Genomic DNA, 15,716 nt, shown 5'->3' on the forward strand with positions numbered 1-15,716 from the left:
CCAGCATGGGTCCACCAGCATTGTACCAAGGATTAAAGTACAAGTCGTCACTTTAAGGGCTTCTAGACCTGGTTAGACAAAACAATTCCCATGCAACACACACTCACACTAGCTAAGCAGACCAGAGAGGTGAAAGGGCTCCTGAGCCAGTGTCTTCCTGAGGGAAATGCTTAGCTGGGAGCTCTCTCAGAAAGATATTGTTGCCTAGTCTATGGAAGATCAGGTTCCCAAGGAGAAAACTAATGTTTAATTTAGCACAAAGACAGCTCAGAGTCACTCTCTGGGGGACTGAGCCTGCAAACAGATCCAGATGCAAAGAATCTAAGGGAGAAAAGGAAACTCTCTTTGGTGCAATGGCTCCAGGACTTGGGCTCAAACTTTACGGAGCAGTTGTCTCTGTCTGTTGTTTCTGTCAGGAGGACTGCCCCTCTTTCCTGTTTACTCTCATGCCTGCACTTTGCACTTTAACACCTCTGCGAAATGACCAAATGGGATATACACTAGCACATACTTTGTGCTGTCTGAAATTAAGTGGTGCAGTGTGGCAATCAAACATGCAAGCCTTAGCCGGTTTAGCAAGTATCAGAAACTTTGCTGAACAGAAACATCAACAACAACAACAACAAAAACCCTCATTTCTCAGCTGCTTAGCTAGAGAATGTTTTTATTTTTAGATAATTTAGATTCCAGAGACCTCCAGAAATGAGCATTTTACATATGACACAGTACAGTACATACTATATTCAATGAAGCCACTTCTTTGCACCCTGGTTACCAAGACTCTAAGAGATTATACGGTGTATCCAACAGACTCCTGGTAAGTGATTAGAAGTTGTAGCAGACCTTGCCTTAACTAAATCTTCTTAGAAACAGACATGTAAAAAAAATAAATAAAAATAAATAAAAGAAAGAAACAGACATGTAATTAACTTTCTATTGAAACCTATGAGAGCAGCCTGAAAAGAATTCTGTTGTTCAATGAGGAATTTGACATGTTGGGCTTCATGTGGGTGAGAGTTATTAGAGGGCTGGATAAGAATCACAAATATAACTCATCCACATTTCTGACAAAAGAGGAATTTTAAAGCAATGATTCCGTGTACGTTAATGATTTGTACGTTAATGATTCCATGTTAATGTACAAATCTGCCAGAATGACTCAGGAAGCAACAAAACAACCCAACTAAATTTGACACTGCGTTTCCTAAGCATTATTACCATCAAGAAAGGGAAGGAAACTAAGGTTAAATCATGGGGAATAAGAAAAAAAAAAAAAACAGATAAAAATTTTTGACTATATTCTTTGCTCTGTGTTTGGACAATAAATCCACCGTTGCCCAATATAATCAACTAAAGAACAGAGACTATTTGTTTTCTAATCCTGTCACTTCATTCACTGAAACTTGCTTTAACCCTTGGCAACATCTTCCTCAGGTTTTCATGGAAAATCGCACTTGAGGAGGTACTGAGTAAAGAAGAGATTCTGAGGTGAGAACCACATCAAGGCATGGAAATTTCAACAGACTCCTGGTTAGGGTTGGAAAGGGCGAACCTGTGTTGTCTATTCATTTGCAGATGCAGTAAGTTAGCAACTTTAGCCAGGGATCTGGCTTTCAAAAGCATAAATTTAAATCTCCACAGTAGGGGGCTTCTAAACCTTTGGGGCTCTAGGACCGAATTCACTTAAGAATTATTCATTAATTTCAATTAATAATTCAATTAAATTGGTAAGTTTGTATTCAGTTCCAATGATTCAAAACTCTCAATGGATGGTTTTAATTTCTCATTTACCTACTAAGCCCACACTCCACACTTGCTGGGTAACTGAATAGAAACCCACACTGAATTCTAGAAGTAAGGAGTCAAGTGGGCATTCACTCTATTCAACTCCTAGGTTGGGAGTCCCAGAATCCTAGGATTGGAAGAGGTATTACTTGTTCCCATTCTCAAGAAGGACACTGTTTAACATTTAAGCGAGATGTAAATCTATCCTAGGTGATATCTCCATACTCAACTATGAGGGAACTGGATAATACGATACTCTTCACTAACCATTTTAAGTAAACATTAAAGAGAAAAGCCATGCTCTTCCACTAAATGTCTGATGCATTACTGGAAACAGAATTCTGAGCTGGGAAACCTATGAATCTGATTCAGGTATGTTACTTCACACACTATTAGTAACAGCTAAAATTTATTGAACCTTTATGGGGTGCTAGGCAATTGCTTCAATTAATCAACAGCTCTAACTAGTTAGTTCTATTACTATCACTCCATTTCACAGTTGAGAAAACTCAGGCAAGAGAGTTCAACTGATCTACCCAAGAAAACGCAACTAAGTGGTAGACCGGGGACTTGAAATCTGGTTGTCTCACCTCCGAGTTAAGAGTTAAGATCTCAAGCTCTTAACTGCTATACTTTTTTGCCTCCTTAAGCAAGGCAACTGTTACAGCTCTATTTCTAAACCCAGTCACCTCCCTTCTAGACTGTAAATTCAAGAGGGCAGAGGCTATATTATAGTGTTCATCAACGTATTCCTGGCACAGTTCATGGCACAGAAGAGCTGTACAAAGATAATTTGCTGAATTAATGATTTTCCCAAACTCTAAAAAGGGCTCATTCCTACAACCTTGATGCAAGACTGTAAAACCTTTGCGAAAACATTAAGACCTGTGGAGAGCTGTGGCGTGTGTCAATATTGTCATTTGCCCATTTTCACAGCCATTTCTTCAATGATTTGGCTATGCTAGGGTCCAGCTCTCTAGTTCCCCTCAACCTGTGGAGAATATGTGAACTTCTCTCTTTATGTCTTCTATAGGGAAGTGGAATAGCTTTTGCTCTTTTACCTCTGTTCCTCACAAATGTGTAGGCAAAGGCTGAAGCTGGTCAATGGCCCACTCACTATGGCCAGCATCCAAGCATCATGCCATGAATCAGAGAGGAAGGAGCTGTTGGCTTTTCTCCTTTGTCATCTTTCCTTAGGGTCCCTGACCTTTGCCATGTAAACAAGAACCAAATGGGGGAAACTGGTATCCAACTGGACCTTAAGGCAAATAAAATATTTGTAACACATCTGTATCACAAGCAAGGAAATAATTGCACAGACCATCTGTAATAATGCTCTCTCATGAATTTGTGTTCATTTTTTTTTTTAATAATGAGAAGACCTTTTCCACGTTAGTATACAGGCAAACTCATTGGTTGGGAAGATTGATTTACACATCAAGAGAGTATATACACTTCTACCAACAGGGCGATTCCTGTTTGCACTGGAGGGCCCAGTGAACCTAAAAAGCAGTATAGCTGGTCTGCTTCTTTTACTTTCTCTTCTGCGTCTAGCTAGTGTGCTTTGAAACTATCTCCTTTTAGTGTCAAAGGCCATGTCATGTGGTATATAACTCACCATGAATGGGAGAAGTGTGTAAATAGCAAGGCATTAAGCAGCTCAAGGGACTTGAAGATAGGTAGTACAGAGCACTTAGGCAATGCGCTATGGGAAGAGGCTGCTGGAGGGGAAATGTAATACTTGTCTTCAAGTATATGAAGGATTATTATTGCATCACAGCTGCTGATTCCTCGGAGCCATCCTTGCTGTACCGTTTTCCAGGGCTTCTGATTTGCTCTTACCAGACCTCCAGGGCCTCTAGGATGTGGATCCAGCTCATTTATCCCTCTTGCTACTCACATCCAGCCACACTCAGTCAGGCTCTGCTCTCTGTTCCCCAAACACTTAACTTACATGCCTGCACTCAGCAACCCCAATCCCACATTTTCACATTTTCTCCCTCTTCCCAGGCCCTGCTGGTGACCCATGTTCTCATATAGCTATCCTTCGCCTATGTAATCTCTCCTAGATTTGAATCTCTCTACTACTAGCTACTATCAGTTGTGATGTTTTGAGCACCTACTATGTATCAGGCACTCTGCTGACTGTTTTGCTAAATAACTTTAGCTTTATGTTGCAGATGAAGATACTGATGCCAAGAAAATAACAAAATTATTTTCTAATATTCATACAGCTAGTAGGCATAATATAGGGACCTGAATATGGGTCTAACTATAAAATCTGTGCGTTAAATTATTCCATTAACTCTAAGCTTCAGTTTCCTTATTTGTAAAATGGGACAAATGTTGATTACTCATGTGTTTTTTGCAGGCATTACATGAAATATATAATAAAAAAGGCTTGCTCATTCTGGGACTCAGTAAATATTTGTTCCTCTCTTCCCCTGATTTTTCCATATCAGTTTTGGTCCATTCTACTTGGCTAGTACTTTTGCTCTTACTTTATTGAAGTGGTCTTGCGTTCCATTAGGTTGTAAGTAAACAGGGACTACGAATTTAGCCGTATTTCTCTTTATTCTCCCAGGAAGCTTGCTGGAATGTGACAGAAATTAGCATGAAAATGCAAAAGAAAGAATTTAGAATTATTTTCACTCAATACTGCTCTGCCTATGAACATAAACATACATAAGGGTCTGAATTAAAGAACAAGAGAGCAGTAGAATTTATTGAGAAAGGCTTAGCTGCCACGCGTAGCAGAACTGGATGACTGTTTTCAGATTCCCTTCCAGGCTTTCCTGGATTAAATAACAGCACTAAACACAAACAGCAACCAAAACAAAAACAACTAATTATGGCCACTCTTTTAGTCATATGTAATTGCTATGTCTAAGAACATTTGAAAGCCCGTATTTAAACATATTGGTATTTAAAAATGTTTACAATACAGAAGCCATAAGTTATTAAACATTAAGATTTAGAAACATTTGAGGAACGTTATCTACCAATATTATTTCAAAGAAAGCAGATGCCTTCTATAAACAAACATTAACTTAAGCAAGATATCTTGGTTTATATAGTAATAGCACCTTGATATCAAAGAAAGGTTTTTGTGAATTTTTGGTAAAATATTTTACTAACTCTTCTCTCCACTTGAACCCTTTTGCCTTTGTGAGATCTTATAATTATATTTACTTGAAATAAACTGTAGGAAGGTCCTAGATAGATAAGAGTTCTCCTTCTTTTAATTTGTTCTGGAAAACAGAACAAAAATAGGTCAGTTTTTAAGGAATTGATGGCTGCAAACATAAATAATGTGAACACTCCTATCACTGTTCTGGGGAGGACATTTATCACATAGACAGCCATAGACACCCAGATCTGGCCTCCCACTTACAGCTCTCAACTTTTTAATTGTCAATTGGAAACTTGATTAATATCAGTTAAAAATAACCAGGGTACTCTGGCAATGATTTAACTTGTTTGACTTTCTTAAGCTAACAATTAACATTTTAGAATATTGTTGACAAAATATTTAACTTTCCCATGCATTTGGGTAAACAACTTTTCTGATATTCCTTAGATGTTCTAGGGGACACACCTTTCCAAAGCTTCCCAGGTTGGTGCAGAGGCCTGTAAAGTAGATGCATTCAAAGATGCCAAAGACTTTCACAGCATCGCAGTAGGATTTCCTGGGACCTTCAGGAACATTTAAGTATACGGATATGTCAGTCTTATCTAGACAGCACTAAATTTGAAACGCCAATCCCTCTATTTACAATAGGAGCTATTTCATCATTTAAAACAGATAACTGAAAGCAGAGTATATATTTAACTCCCAGAAAAACTGGTATTATCATTCATTGTTTAGAATTTTATTACTAGTAATAAGTTTGTTACTACTAACACTAGCATTGCATTTCAGCAGTGCTTATTTTTTCTAAAGCTTGTCAGAAAAACACATTCATTTGCTTGTCTCCACAAGCTGGGGCAGCATGATTTTCCTCTCTGTTTCACAGATGACTGCTAAATGACTTTTCTTAGGTCACCCAGGTGGTGATCCAGCAGGCACAAAAACCAAGGGACGCAGGCTCCTTGTCTGAACTGCTTTCTTTCCTCCACATGATGTTGGAGAAAAGATAATCTCTGAAGCCAGAAATGCCTTGGAACCACTTATCTACTCATCCTAGCAACACAATCTATGCAACAGAAAAAGAGCTTGTCTCAGGCAAAAGGGAAGATTAATAATGTACCACAGAAGCTCTAAACCTTACTGTTCCATAGACCAGCAATTATTCAGTTTCACAGTTCATTCAAAGATACAAACATACTTCACCAGAAAATGAGTTAGTGCCTAAAGTCTGCTCCAAGTGGTTAGAAATGCAGATCTGCTCAAAGCCCTATAATCTGGGCCCTCTGAAAGGCCCTGTTCCTGCAGTCTGTGCAGCAGTGGGGCTTCCCCTGAACTTGTACTTGAGCTAAATGAAGAAACTGGCTGAGTAAGGGCTGCGGAATTAGGCTCTCAATGTGGACAGAATTAGAACTGGCTTGGAGGTTATTCTTGCATTGTTCTTGAAACTTAAGGCTATTGAATGGATTCAGACATTATATATTTCTTGCTGTGTAACACCCACGAAAGTCAACATTATCCCACCAAACAGAAGTTGTCCTTTCACCTTCATTCAACAAAACTACCCACCATCTTCAAGTCATTGTACTAGAAGGTACGCAGGATACAAAGCTTTCATCTGAGGACACGGCACATACTTGATTTTAAATAATCAATATTCTCTCCCTTTCTCCAAAGAACATTTATGGCCACTTATGGCATACAAATTAACTATTAAAGTTATACATTCTACACACCCAAGCCACATAAATCTGGTTATGGACACAGTAGCAATAAAATTAAGAAAAAATTCTGACACTCACCCTGCGCAAAGGTCCTTTTTAAATTAATAGCATATCTGAAAGTAAGAGCAGCCCAAGTAAAGTGAGACCTGCCGATGTAATGGGCTTGGTGAGTCACTTCCAAATGCCCAGGCCTCCCTTTGGACACAATGTTATCAGGTTAATACAACGCTTGCATCACCATCTCTGAGTATGGTGCTGAGTAACAACGTGCCAAATTTAGAAGCTAAAATGGAGAGGGAATTTCCAACAACCCGTGTAATGCCACATATTTTCAATGAAAAGCAACTACTAGAAATACACTGTCCCTTGCCCTCCTAACTTACACTGTACCTCTCCACATCATCACTACACCTGGAGAGGAAGCTCCTCTAAGTGAATGGCTCAGGAGATGCTGGTGGATGGAAGACAGAAAACGGATTCCCTCTTAGGCCAGGGGTAGCACAGCAGCTAGATCTGGCTTCTACAGCAGTCAGCTTTCAGTTGGGAAGGGCCAGACACTGCTCCCTCACTTCCCTCCCAGCATGAGTATTGCTACTGTAAATTTACAACGACCACTAAAGTTAGTTTCATTTCCCATCATGAAACACCCTAGGAAAAAAAGGCTGCCTTAGCTTACTTCCAAGTTGAACAAAAGCGGACACTCAAAAGAACAAGGCCACAGGCAGACATGCCACCTTTCCTGCAGAGGCTGGGCTCTGAAGGCCACCAGGAAAGCCCACTCTGGCTCTTCATAGCCCCTCCAGTCTTGGCAGACGGCAGAGATCAGTCTTCTCCACTCAGGGTTGGGCTGGGTGCCTCACTTGCAGCTCCATCCCCAGAGACACTTACCAGGAGACTGAAGCGCACAAAGCCGCATTATTGGGAGACTTGCAGACAGATTATAAATTTACTGGGGACAATCAAGGCATTTAGATACTTTTGGCTGCAGATGCTGGTGACACACACATACATACAAACCTCATTCTTCTCTCCATTCGGGCGATTCTTTAACCCCCCTCTTTACCCTAACATCTCTTTTTTCACAAAACAACCTCCCATTACTTCCTAGGGAATTCCAGGGAGAAAGAGGAATAGAGCAGGTGGTAGAAAAAGGATATTAGGCTTTGAAGCTCTAATATAATCCCACCAGCTAATGCTATTCAACGGTAAAACTGTAAACCCTGTGCAGTTTTAACTGTTGGTAGTTATTTTACAGCTGGAGCTGGCCTCAAGGAGTCTCATTTCTAGGTAGCCCAAGTAAATATGCTTAGGGTTGGGGAGCAAAGCACCATCCTGCTCCCCAGACATTCCCAGCATCTTCATCACCACAGACCCAGGCCAGGGATTAAGGGAAGCCAGAAAGAGCCATCCTGTGCACCTGGCCAGAGGATGTCCTCTCCCTAGAGCTCAATATCAGGCTCCTTTGGAGGAGGAGTTAGACACAGTAGCACCAGCTCCTTTGGGCTTTTTTGAGTACTCTGGGGCTTGCATGGCCATTTCCTGTTGCTTTTGCTAGGACTGACCTGGGTAAACTGGAGCAGACACAGAATCCAGAAGCTCCATGGAGCTCCAAAAGAGAGGAAGCCTGCAGGGCCACAGGGCAGGGTTCCACCTTCCACCCAGAGGCCACTGGCCCAGCAGCTTCAGGGGAAGCCTGCACACAGCAGGCAATCACCTGATCAGGACTGGCACTGAGAATCAATGATCCAAGGGATACTCCTCTGGGATGGGGTGTGTCTGCACCTCTGGGGAAGAACTTCCAGGCCAGAAACTTAATTGGAACTTTAGGGTTTGATATCCTGTCAACCAGGAGTGGCTGAAGACAAGGTAGTTCCTAGGGTGATGATCTGTGCAAATAGCTGCTTGGTGCCGGCTCACTCCTCTAACTACTGGACTGGATTAGAGTGTTTGGGAAAAGAATCGAGATGTGGCTTAGGGGTTAGGACATCTACAATGAATCAGAGAGTAGGCCTCTTCAAAAAACAGTGCCTCCCTCGTCTGTCTTTGGGATATTTTCTCCAAATTTTGTTTGTGGCTGAAGGGACATTCAGGGAATTTGCTCTGTGTTACAGCTCACCACTTAGGTTCTCTTAAGCCAAGAAGAAGGGGTCACTTCAAGAGGGAGAGAGAAAACCAGGCAAGTTGAAAAAGGCTTTGATAAAAGTCAGCTGAGCTGATTAAAGCTTTGGGGCTGAAAAATGGCTTGGGGGCCTAATCAGAGCTGGCTAGCCAAAGCTGGAGGACCCATGAGATAGAAGCTTCCTCCGTGGCTCAGCTCTTGCCAGCTGGTAGCCTCTTCTTTTACAAGCCGTGGACCCTAGAGAGCCTCAGGAAAACTCAGGCTTCTTACCAGTTAAGGAATACCCTACAAGTGAAGGAAAACCCAGGTGTGAGCACCAACAGAACATGATGAGGAGGCGCATGAAACTACCCAAACAACAAACCCAGTGGCCTTTGAGGTAGTCAGGTGACATCTTGGCCTTTTTCACTGCCATCCAGTCTACCTTAGGCCAAAGCAACCTCTACCCTCACAAAAGGCCACAGGACCACAGCCAGAACCATGAGAAAGCCAGGTGCTTACCGCAATCAGGGCTGAGTTCCTCTGGTCCCCGTGGGTTGAAGCGGGTGGCTGCTGCTCTCCGTTTATCCCACTACTGCCACCATTATTGCTACTGTTCAGCAGGTGCTGCTGGTGGTGATGGTGATAGTCTGGTGGGGGCGGTGGGGCTGCTGTTGCTGCTGCTGCTTGGGAGGCCGCAGGAGGGGCAGCAGGGGGCGGTGGAGGGGCTGTAGTGGTGGCGGCAGTGGCGGTGGCCTTGGTGTGTTTGCCAGCCTTCCTTGCCCCCTGGCCATGCTGTACAAGGCTCAGGAGCTGCAAGGTGCTCTCTCTTTCCCGGTCTGAGCTCTCCGCCCTACCTCGTTCATAGCGTCCTTCACAGCTCAGGTGGTGTTGGCGGCAGACAGCGATTCGAGCCCTGAGGCGCTCCACGATAGCACTGTGCACTCTCGGGGTGACGGAGCCCCCTCCAAGGAGCCCCGCCCCAGAGGCCCCCCCTAGCCCTCCTGCGGGGGCCTGCGGGGGCGCTGTGTCCCCCATCTTACTGGACACAATGATTGCTGCCTCTGGGATGGTGAGGTGGAAAGAAGCGACTGCCGGCTATTGCAGCCAAGTCTGTTTTTGACAATGTGAGCTCAGTGTTCAGGGCCACATGAATAGAGGTCTTCAGAGGTTGTCGGGGAGCCGTGGAGAAGGTGTGGGGGAGGGGAGTTAGTAAAAAGAGGGTGGGGAGAAAGAATAGAAACCAAATGGGGGGAGGATAAGTTGGAAACAAACCCTGATTAACTTACTCTAATTGCATTTGACAGTTCTGGAGAAGTTGGACAGAGTTGGTGGATGTTTCCCCCCACCAAGCTGACAAGAGCCACTAGGTACTGTGTAAACACACGATCTGGGGGTTAGATCAAGAATTCAGGGATCGTCCAGCAAGAAACAAACACACAGCAAAAGGAACTGAGGGAGGTATTAGTAGAGAGAACTCCCCCTCAGCTAGTTGTTTCGGACAATTCTTTATGGGGATGTTTCTGCAGAGAAACACATTTCTACCATGTCTATGTAACCGGCAGCCTTGACTTTTCCTCAGGTTTAATAAAAAATAAAAAACAGTGCTGGTTGAGAAGATTTTTAAGTCACTGTTCAAAATGTGCAAAAATCAAGGGAGACTGTCTTTTGGCTTTTAATTTTTCTCCCCTTTCCTTTCGCTCCGGTGTTTTCTCCTCTTTGGGGTACTGTAGGATGTTGTCTTCTCCCAAAAGAGGGAGGCAGCTTTTCAACTGTTCGCAATGTCAGTAATTGGACTTTTGGACCATGCTGTTTTCTTCAGCTAATCCAATCACCGGTAAAATCCTCACTCCCTCTAAGGTTTCCTAGCCTTAAATGAAAAGCAATCTTAAGTCGCTAGCCACTGAGAGAGATCCTTCAACACATTTTTTTTTTTTCTTTCCCGCTTACGTTTCTATTCCTCACCCCGGCTCTATTCTAATACAGTATCAAGAGAGACAAACTCTTCCGAGAGTAATTTACAAACGATGGTCAAACTTACAAACTTCCAGCAAATTGCACCGAGTCATGTCCAGCCACTTTTCTGTCCACTTTTGTACATTCCATCCCCGGCCAGTGGATCTGAGGGTCTGGACTCGCAAAAAGCAATGTGGTTCTATCTCTCGTATTTGCTCCGCTTTATAGATGGAAAAAAAAAAAAGTAGCTTGTATTTTCCTTTCTCTTTCTCGTCTGTTGTTAGCCGCTTTGCTGACACTGGCTCCCGCCCGGAGTCACGGCGATACACAGGCTTTCATTGTGCTCCGACAGGAGAGGGAGAGAAAGAGAGAGAGTGAGACAGAGAGGGAGAAAGAGAGAGCCAGCAGGCTGCAGATGGGGGTGGGGGGACGGGGAGAGGGCGGGAGAGCTCGTGCGAGGCTCCCTGGTGGAAGGCTGGTGCCACTGCGCGAGTGAGTAATCGCAGCCAGGCACCGGGGAAAGGGGAACGCAGAGGGCCTCCCAGTGGCTGAAGAGGTAAATCCCAAAGCCTGCGCATCTCAGCAGCTCTCCCCGCTCAGCTCAGCTTCAGGCTCAGTTAAGTGGGGAAGGCTGGGGAAATTCCCCAATCTCTACACAACCATTTCACCAGCTTTAAACGTTTAAGAAATTCCGGGCCAGGAATGTGTTTTCCCTTTCAACCCTACATTACGCCCCACTGAGGATTATCATTTTCATTTTTCAATATATTGTGAATGACACCATGGAGCACCCTAGCGCGAGCTGTGTGAGCAACCGAAGAAATGTTCGTTAATAGAATTAGGAAGATATGAATGTGTGTGTTGAGGGCGGAGACGGCTGCAGGTGGAGACGAGAGGAAATCACACTGTTAGCTAGCTCCTAAAGGGCAGGCAGGTGTAGCGTTCATCTACCTGCCTGCCCGTTTGCGTGTCTCTGGATAAGTGAGTCTGGATGATTACAGGCAAATCAGTTGGGATAAACAGAATATTTTATGAGGATGATGCAATTATCGATACCAGTTCTAGAAAAAAAACAAAGGTATTTTTTGACAATGCCTGATTGCCTGTGACAAACCAAATGTAAGACCTGAGGTATCCTTAGCTATCTGGTGCACATGTACGATGAGGAAAGTCAATGTGTAGCAGCCGAGTTTCCAGATATTTTTTCTTTTCTTTCTTTTTTTTAATGCGGTTTTGTTATGTTGCCCAGGCTGGACTTGAACTCCTGGGCTCCAGTGATCCTCCCACTTGAGCCTCTTGAGTAGCTGGAACTACAGGTACTTGTCACTAATGTACCTGGCTTTGAGTTTCAAGTTCAATAATAGAAACCAAATAGATCTCACATAGACCATTGTCCCCTCTTCAAGAGATCCAGTCCTTAAAATATCCAATCGTGGCCAGGCATGGTGGCTAACACCTATAATCCCAGCACTTTGGGGATCCTCAGGGATCCGCTGAGGTGGGTGGATCACCAGAGGTCAAGAGTTCGAGCCTGGCCTGGCAACATGATGAAACCCCATCTCTACTAAAAATACAAAAATTGCCAGGCGCGGTGGCTCAAGCCTGTAATCCCAGCACTTTGGGAGGCTGAGGCAGGTGGATCACCAGGTCAAGAGATCAAGACCATCCTGGTCAACATGGTAAAACCCCGTCTCTACTAAAAATACAAAACATTAGCTGGGCATGGTGGCACGTGCCTGTAATCCCAGCTAGTCAGGAGGTTGAGGCAGGAGAATTGCCTGAACCCAGGAGGCGGAGGTTGCCGTAAGCCAAGATCGCGCCATTGCACTCCATCCTGGGTAACAAGAGTGAAACTCCTTCTCAAAAAAAAAAAAAAAAAAAAAAAAAAAAAAAAAAAAAAAAATTAGCCCAGTGTGGTGGCATGTATCTATAATCCCAGCCACTTAGGAGGCTGAGGCAGAATTGTTTGAACCCCAGAGGCAAAAATTGCAGTGAGCTGACATCACACTATTGCACTCCAGCCTGGGTGACAAAGCAGGACTCTGTCTCAAAAAATAAAAAAATAAAAACAAATCCAACCTTATTGTGGATTCTGCTTGCTGTTATCAGTTATTGAGAATATATTAAGGTGAGCACAATACTGCAAGAGTCAGGACCAAAAATATTCTGGATATTCTAATTTGGAAGTCATTTGGATTTGAGATCTCAAACAATAAACCTTCAATTGTTTAAACAAACCCTGGCATTTCATTAATATGGTCCTGTTTCAAAATGAGCTATGGATAGAAATAAATGGGCAAAAATAAAGGCAAACTTCTTAATAATGGATTTATTGCAATTTAGTTCCTATAGGCTAGCTTACTTTAGTCCATTTTATTTTCACCAATCCTGTTAGCTTGGAAATGGGGACAAATAAACTCAGATGCAATATAACTTTTAAACTTTCCATTGGAACATACCTCTGTCTGTTCCTTCCAAGCCTAAGTTCCTCATTACTCATGAGAAAAGCAGAAATATATATTTGTTAGAAAAGCAGAATTTAAATGGATAACTGTCATGAGGTGTCGTTAAAGAGGAGAGTTTTAAACATTTTATTTGTAAAAGTTTAGTTTTAAAATGTTGTCTGCATCAGACAGTATCTGCTTTCTACTATTATGGATATTTTACACTCAGCATAAAAGAAACATGTAATATTTAAACTGAAACCATTTTATTCGCTCTATAGCCCTTCAGGAACATAGGATTTGATTAATAACATGCAGTCCTTTGTCAAATCAGCTATTCCTAAAGGATGTAAACTTGAACTACTCTGCTAGACATGGACATATCTTAAGAAATTATGGACTGGGCACAGTGGCTTATGCCTGTAATCTCAGCACTTTGGGAGGCAGAGGCAGATGGATCACCTGAGGTTGGGAGTTCAAGATCAGCCTGACCAACATGGGGAAACCCTGTCTCTACTAAAAATACAAAATTAGCCGGATGTGGTGGCACATGCCTGTAAACCCAGCTATGCGGGAGGGTGGGGGGCAGTGCTGACGTAGGAGAATAGCTTGAACCCAGGAGGCAGAGGTTGCAATGAGCCTAGATGGCACCATTGCACTCCAGCCTGGACAACAGAGTAAGACTCCATCTCAAAAAAAAAAAAAATGTGAAGCAGAAATTTAATATTTATACTATATTCCACTGGTGTAGAATACTTCTTTGCGGTGTCATTTTTTTGGTACACATTTACCCTTAAATAGACATTTAATTTCAGGTTGACCTCATTATTTTCAACATCTTCATTTCTGTTCTCATCAGTTGCAATTAAAAAATTACTGTTATAGGCACAGCACTTCTCAAATATTATTCCTCTTAATCCACAAGCAATCCTGAGAGATACTATAATCCCACTTATAAGTGAGAAAAACAAAGGCTCATGAAAACTAAAGTACTTGTTCTAGTTCATATAACTAGGAAGTAACAGACCAGAACTCTAATTCAAGACTGACTTCATGGGGTAAGGAACGGGTCCAGTTTCAATTTTCTGCATATAGCTAGCCAGTTTGCCCAACGTAATTTATTTAGTAGGGAACTCTTCCTCACTTGGGTGTATTTGTCAAGTTTTTTGAAGATCAGATGCCTGTAGGTGTGTGGTCGTATTTCTAAGTTCTCTATTCTGTTCTATTGGTCTATGTGTCTGTTCTTGTACCAGTATCATGCTGTTTTGGTTATGGTAGCCTTGTAGTATAGTTTGAAGTTGGGTAGCACGATGCCTCCAGCCTTGTTCTTTTTGCTTAGGATTGTTTTGGCCATTCAGGCTCTTTTTTGGTTCTATGTGAATTTTAAAATGGGTTTTCTTCTAATTCTGTAAAGAATGTCAATGGTAGTTTAGTGGGAATAGCATTGAATCTATAAATTACTTTAGGCAGTATGGCCATTTTCACAATATTAATTCTTCTTATCCATGAGCATGGATTCCATTTGTGTCCTCTCTGATTTCTTTGAGCAGTAGTTTTTAGTTCTTCTTGAAAAGGTCCTTCACTTCCCGTTAGGTATATTCCAAGGTATTTGATTCTTTTTGTAGCAATTGTGAATGGGAGTCCATTCATTATTTGGCTGGCTGCTTGCCTTGCCTATATTTGGTGTATAGGAATGCTAGCAATCTTTGCACACTGATTTTGTATTCTGAGACTTTGCTTAAGTTGCTTATCAGCTTAAGAAGCTTTTGGGCTCAGACAATGGGGTTTTCTAGACACAGCATCATGTCATTTTCAAACAAAGATAACTTGACTTCTTCTCTTCCTAGTTGAATACTCTTTATTTCTTTCTCTTGCCTGATTGCCCTGGCCAGAACTTCCAATACTATGTTGAATGGCAGTGGTGAGCTCATGATGGATTAAAGACTTAAATGTAAAACCCCAAACTATAAAAAACCTAGAAGAAAATCTAGGCAATATCATTCAGGACATAGGCATGGGCAAAGATTTCATGACAAAAACACTAAAAGCAATTGCAACAAAAAGCAAAAATTGACAAATGGGATCTAATTAACTAAAGAGCTTCTGCACAGCAAAAGAAACTGTCATCAGAGTAAGCAGACAACCTAGAGAATGGAAGAAAATTTTTGCAATCTATCTATGTAACAAAGGTCTAATAGCCAGAGTCTACGAGGAACTTAAATAAATTTACAAAAGAACCCCATTAAAAAGTGAGCAAATGACAAGAACAGACATTCCTCAAAATAAGGCATTTATGCAGCCAAGAAGCATAGGAAAAAGCTCGACATCACGGATCATGAGAGAAATGCAAATCCAAACCACAATGAGATACCATCTCATGTCAGTCAGAATGGCTATTAAGTCAAAAGAAAAAAAAAAAAAAAAGGAATGCTTTTATACTGTTTGTGAGAGTATAAATTAATTCAATCATTGCGGAAGACAGTGTAATGATTCCTCAAAGTCCTAGAGGCAGAAATACCATTTGATCCAGCAATCCCATTACTGGGTATATACTCAAAGGAATATAAATCATTCTATTATAA

At 42.1% G+C, this 15,716-nt stretch overlaps 1 protein-coding gene across 1 annotated transcript in view; it reads right to left on the minus strand.

Moving 5' to 3' along the window:
• MAML2 (mastermind like transcriptional coactivator 2) overlaps positions 1-11,109 on the minus strand; it is a 374,517-nt gene extending 363,408 nt beyond the window's left edge. Inside the window, exon 1 of the mRNA XM_039470741.2 lies at positions 9,257-11,109. Within this exon, the coding sequence (XP_039326675.2) occupies positions 9,257-9,772 (516 nt within the window). The 5' untranslated portion in view covers positions 9,773-11,109. The remainder of the gene's footprint in view (positions 1-9,256) is intronic.
• Positions 11,110-15,716: the final 4,607 nt, after the last annotated feature.

The sequence above is a fragment of the Saimiri boliviensis genome, chromosome 6 (assembly GCF_048565385.1).
Source record: "Saimiri boliviensis isolate mSaiBol1 chromosome 6, mSaiBol1.pri, whole genome shotgun sequence".
NCBI lineage: Eukaryota > Metazoa > Chordata > Mammalia > Primates > Cebidae > Saimiri > Saimiri boliviensis.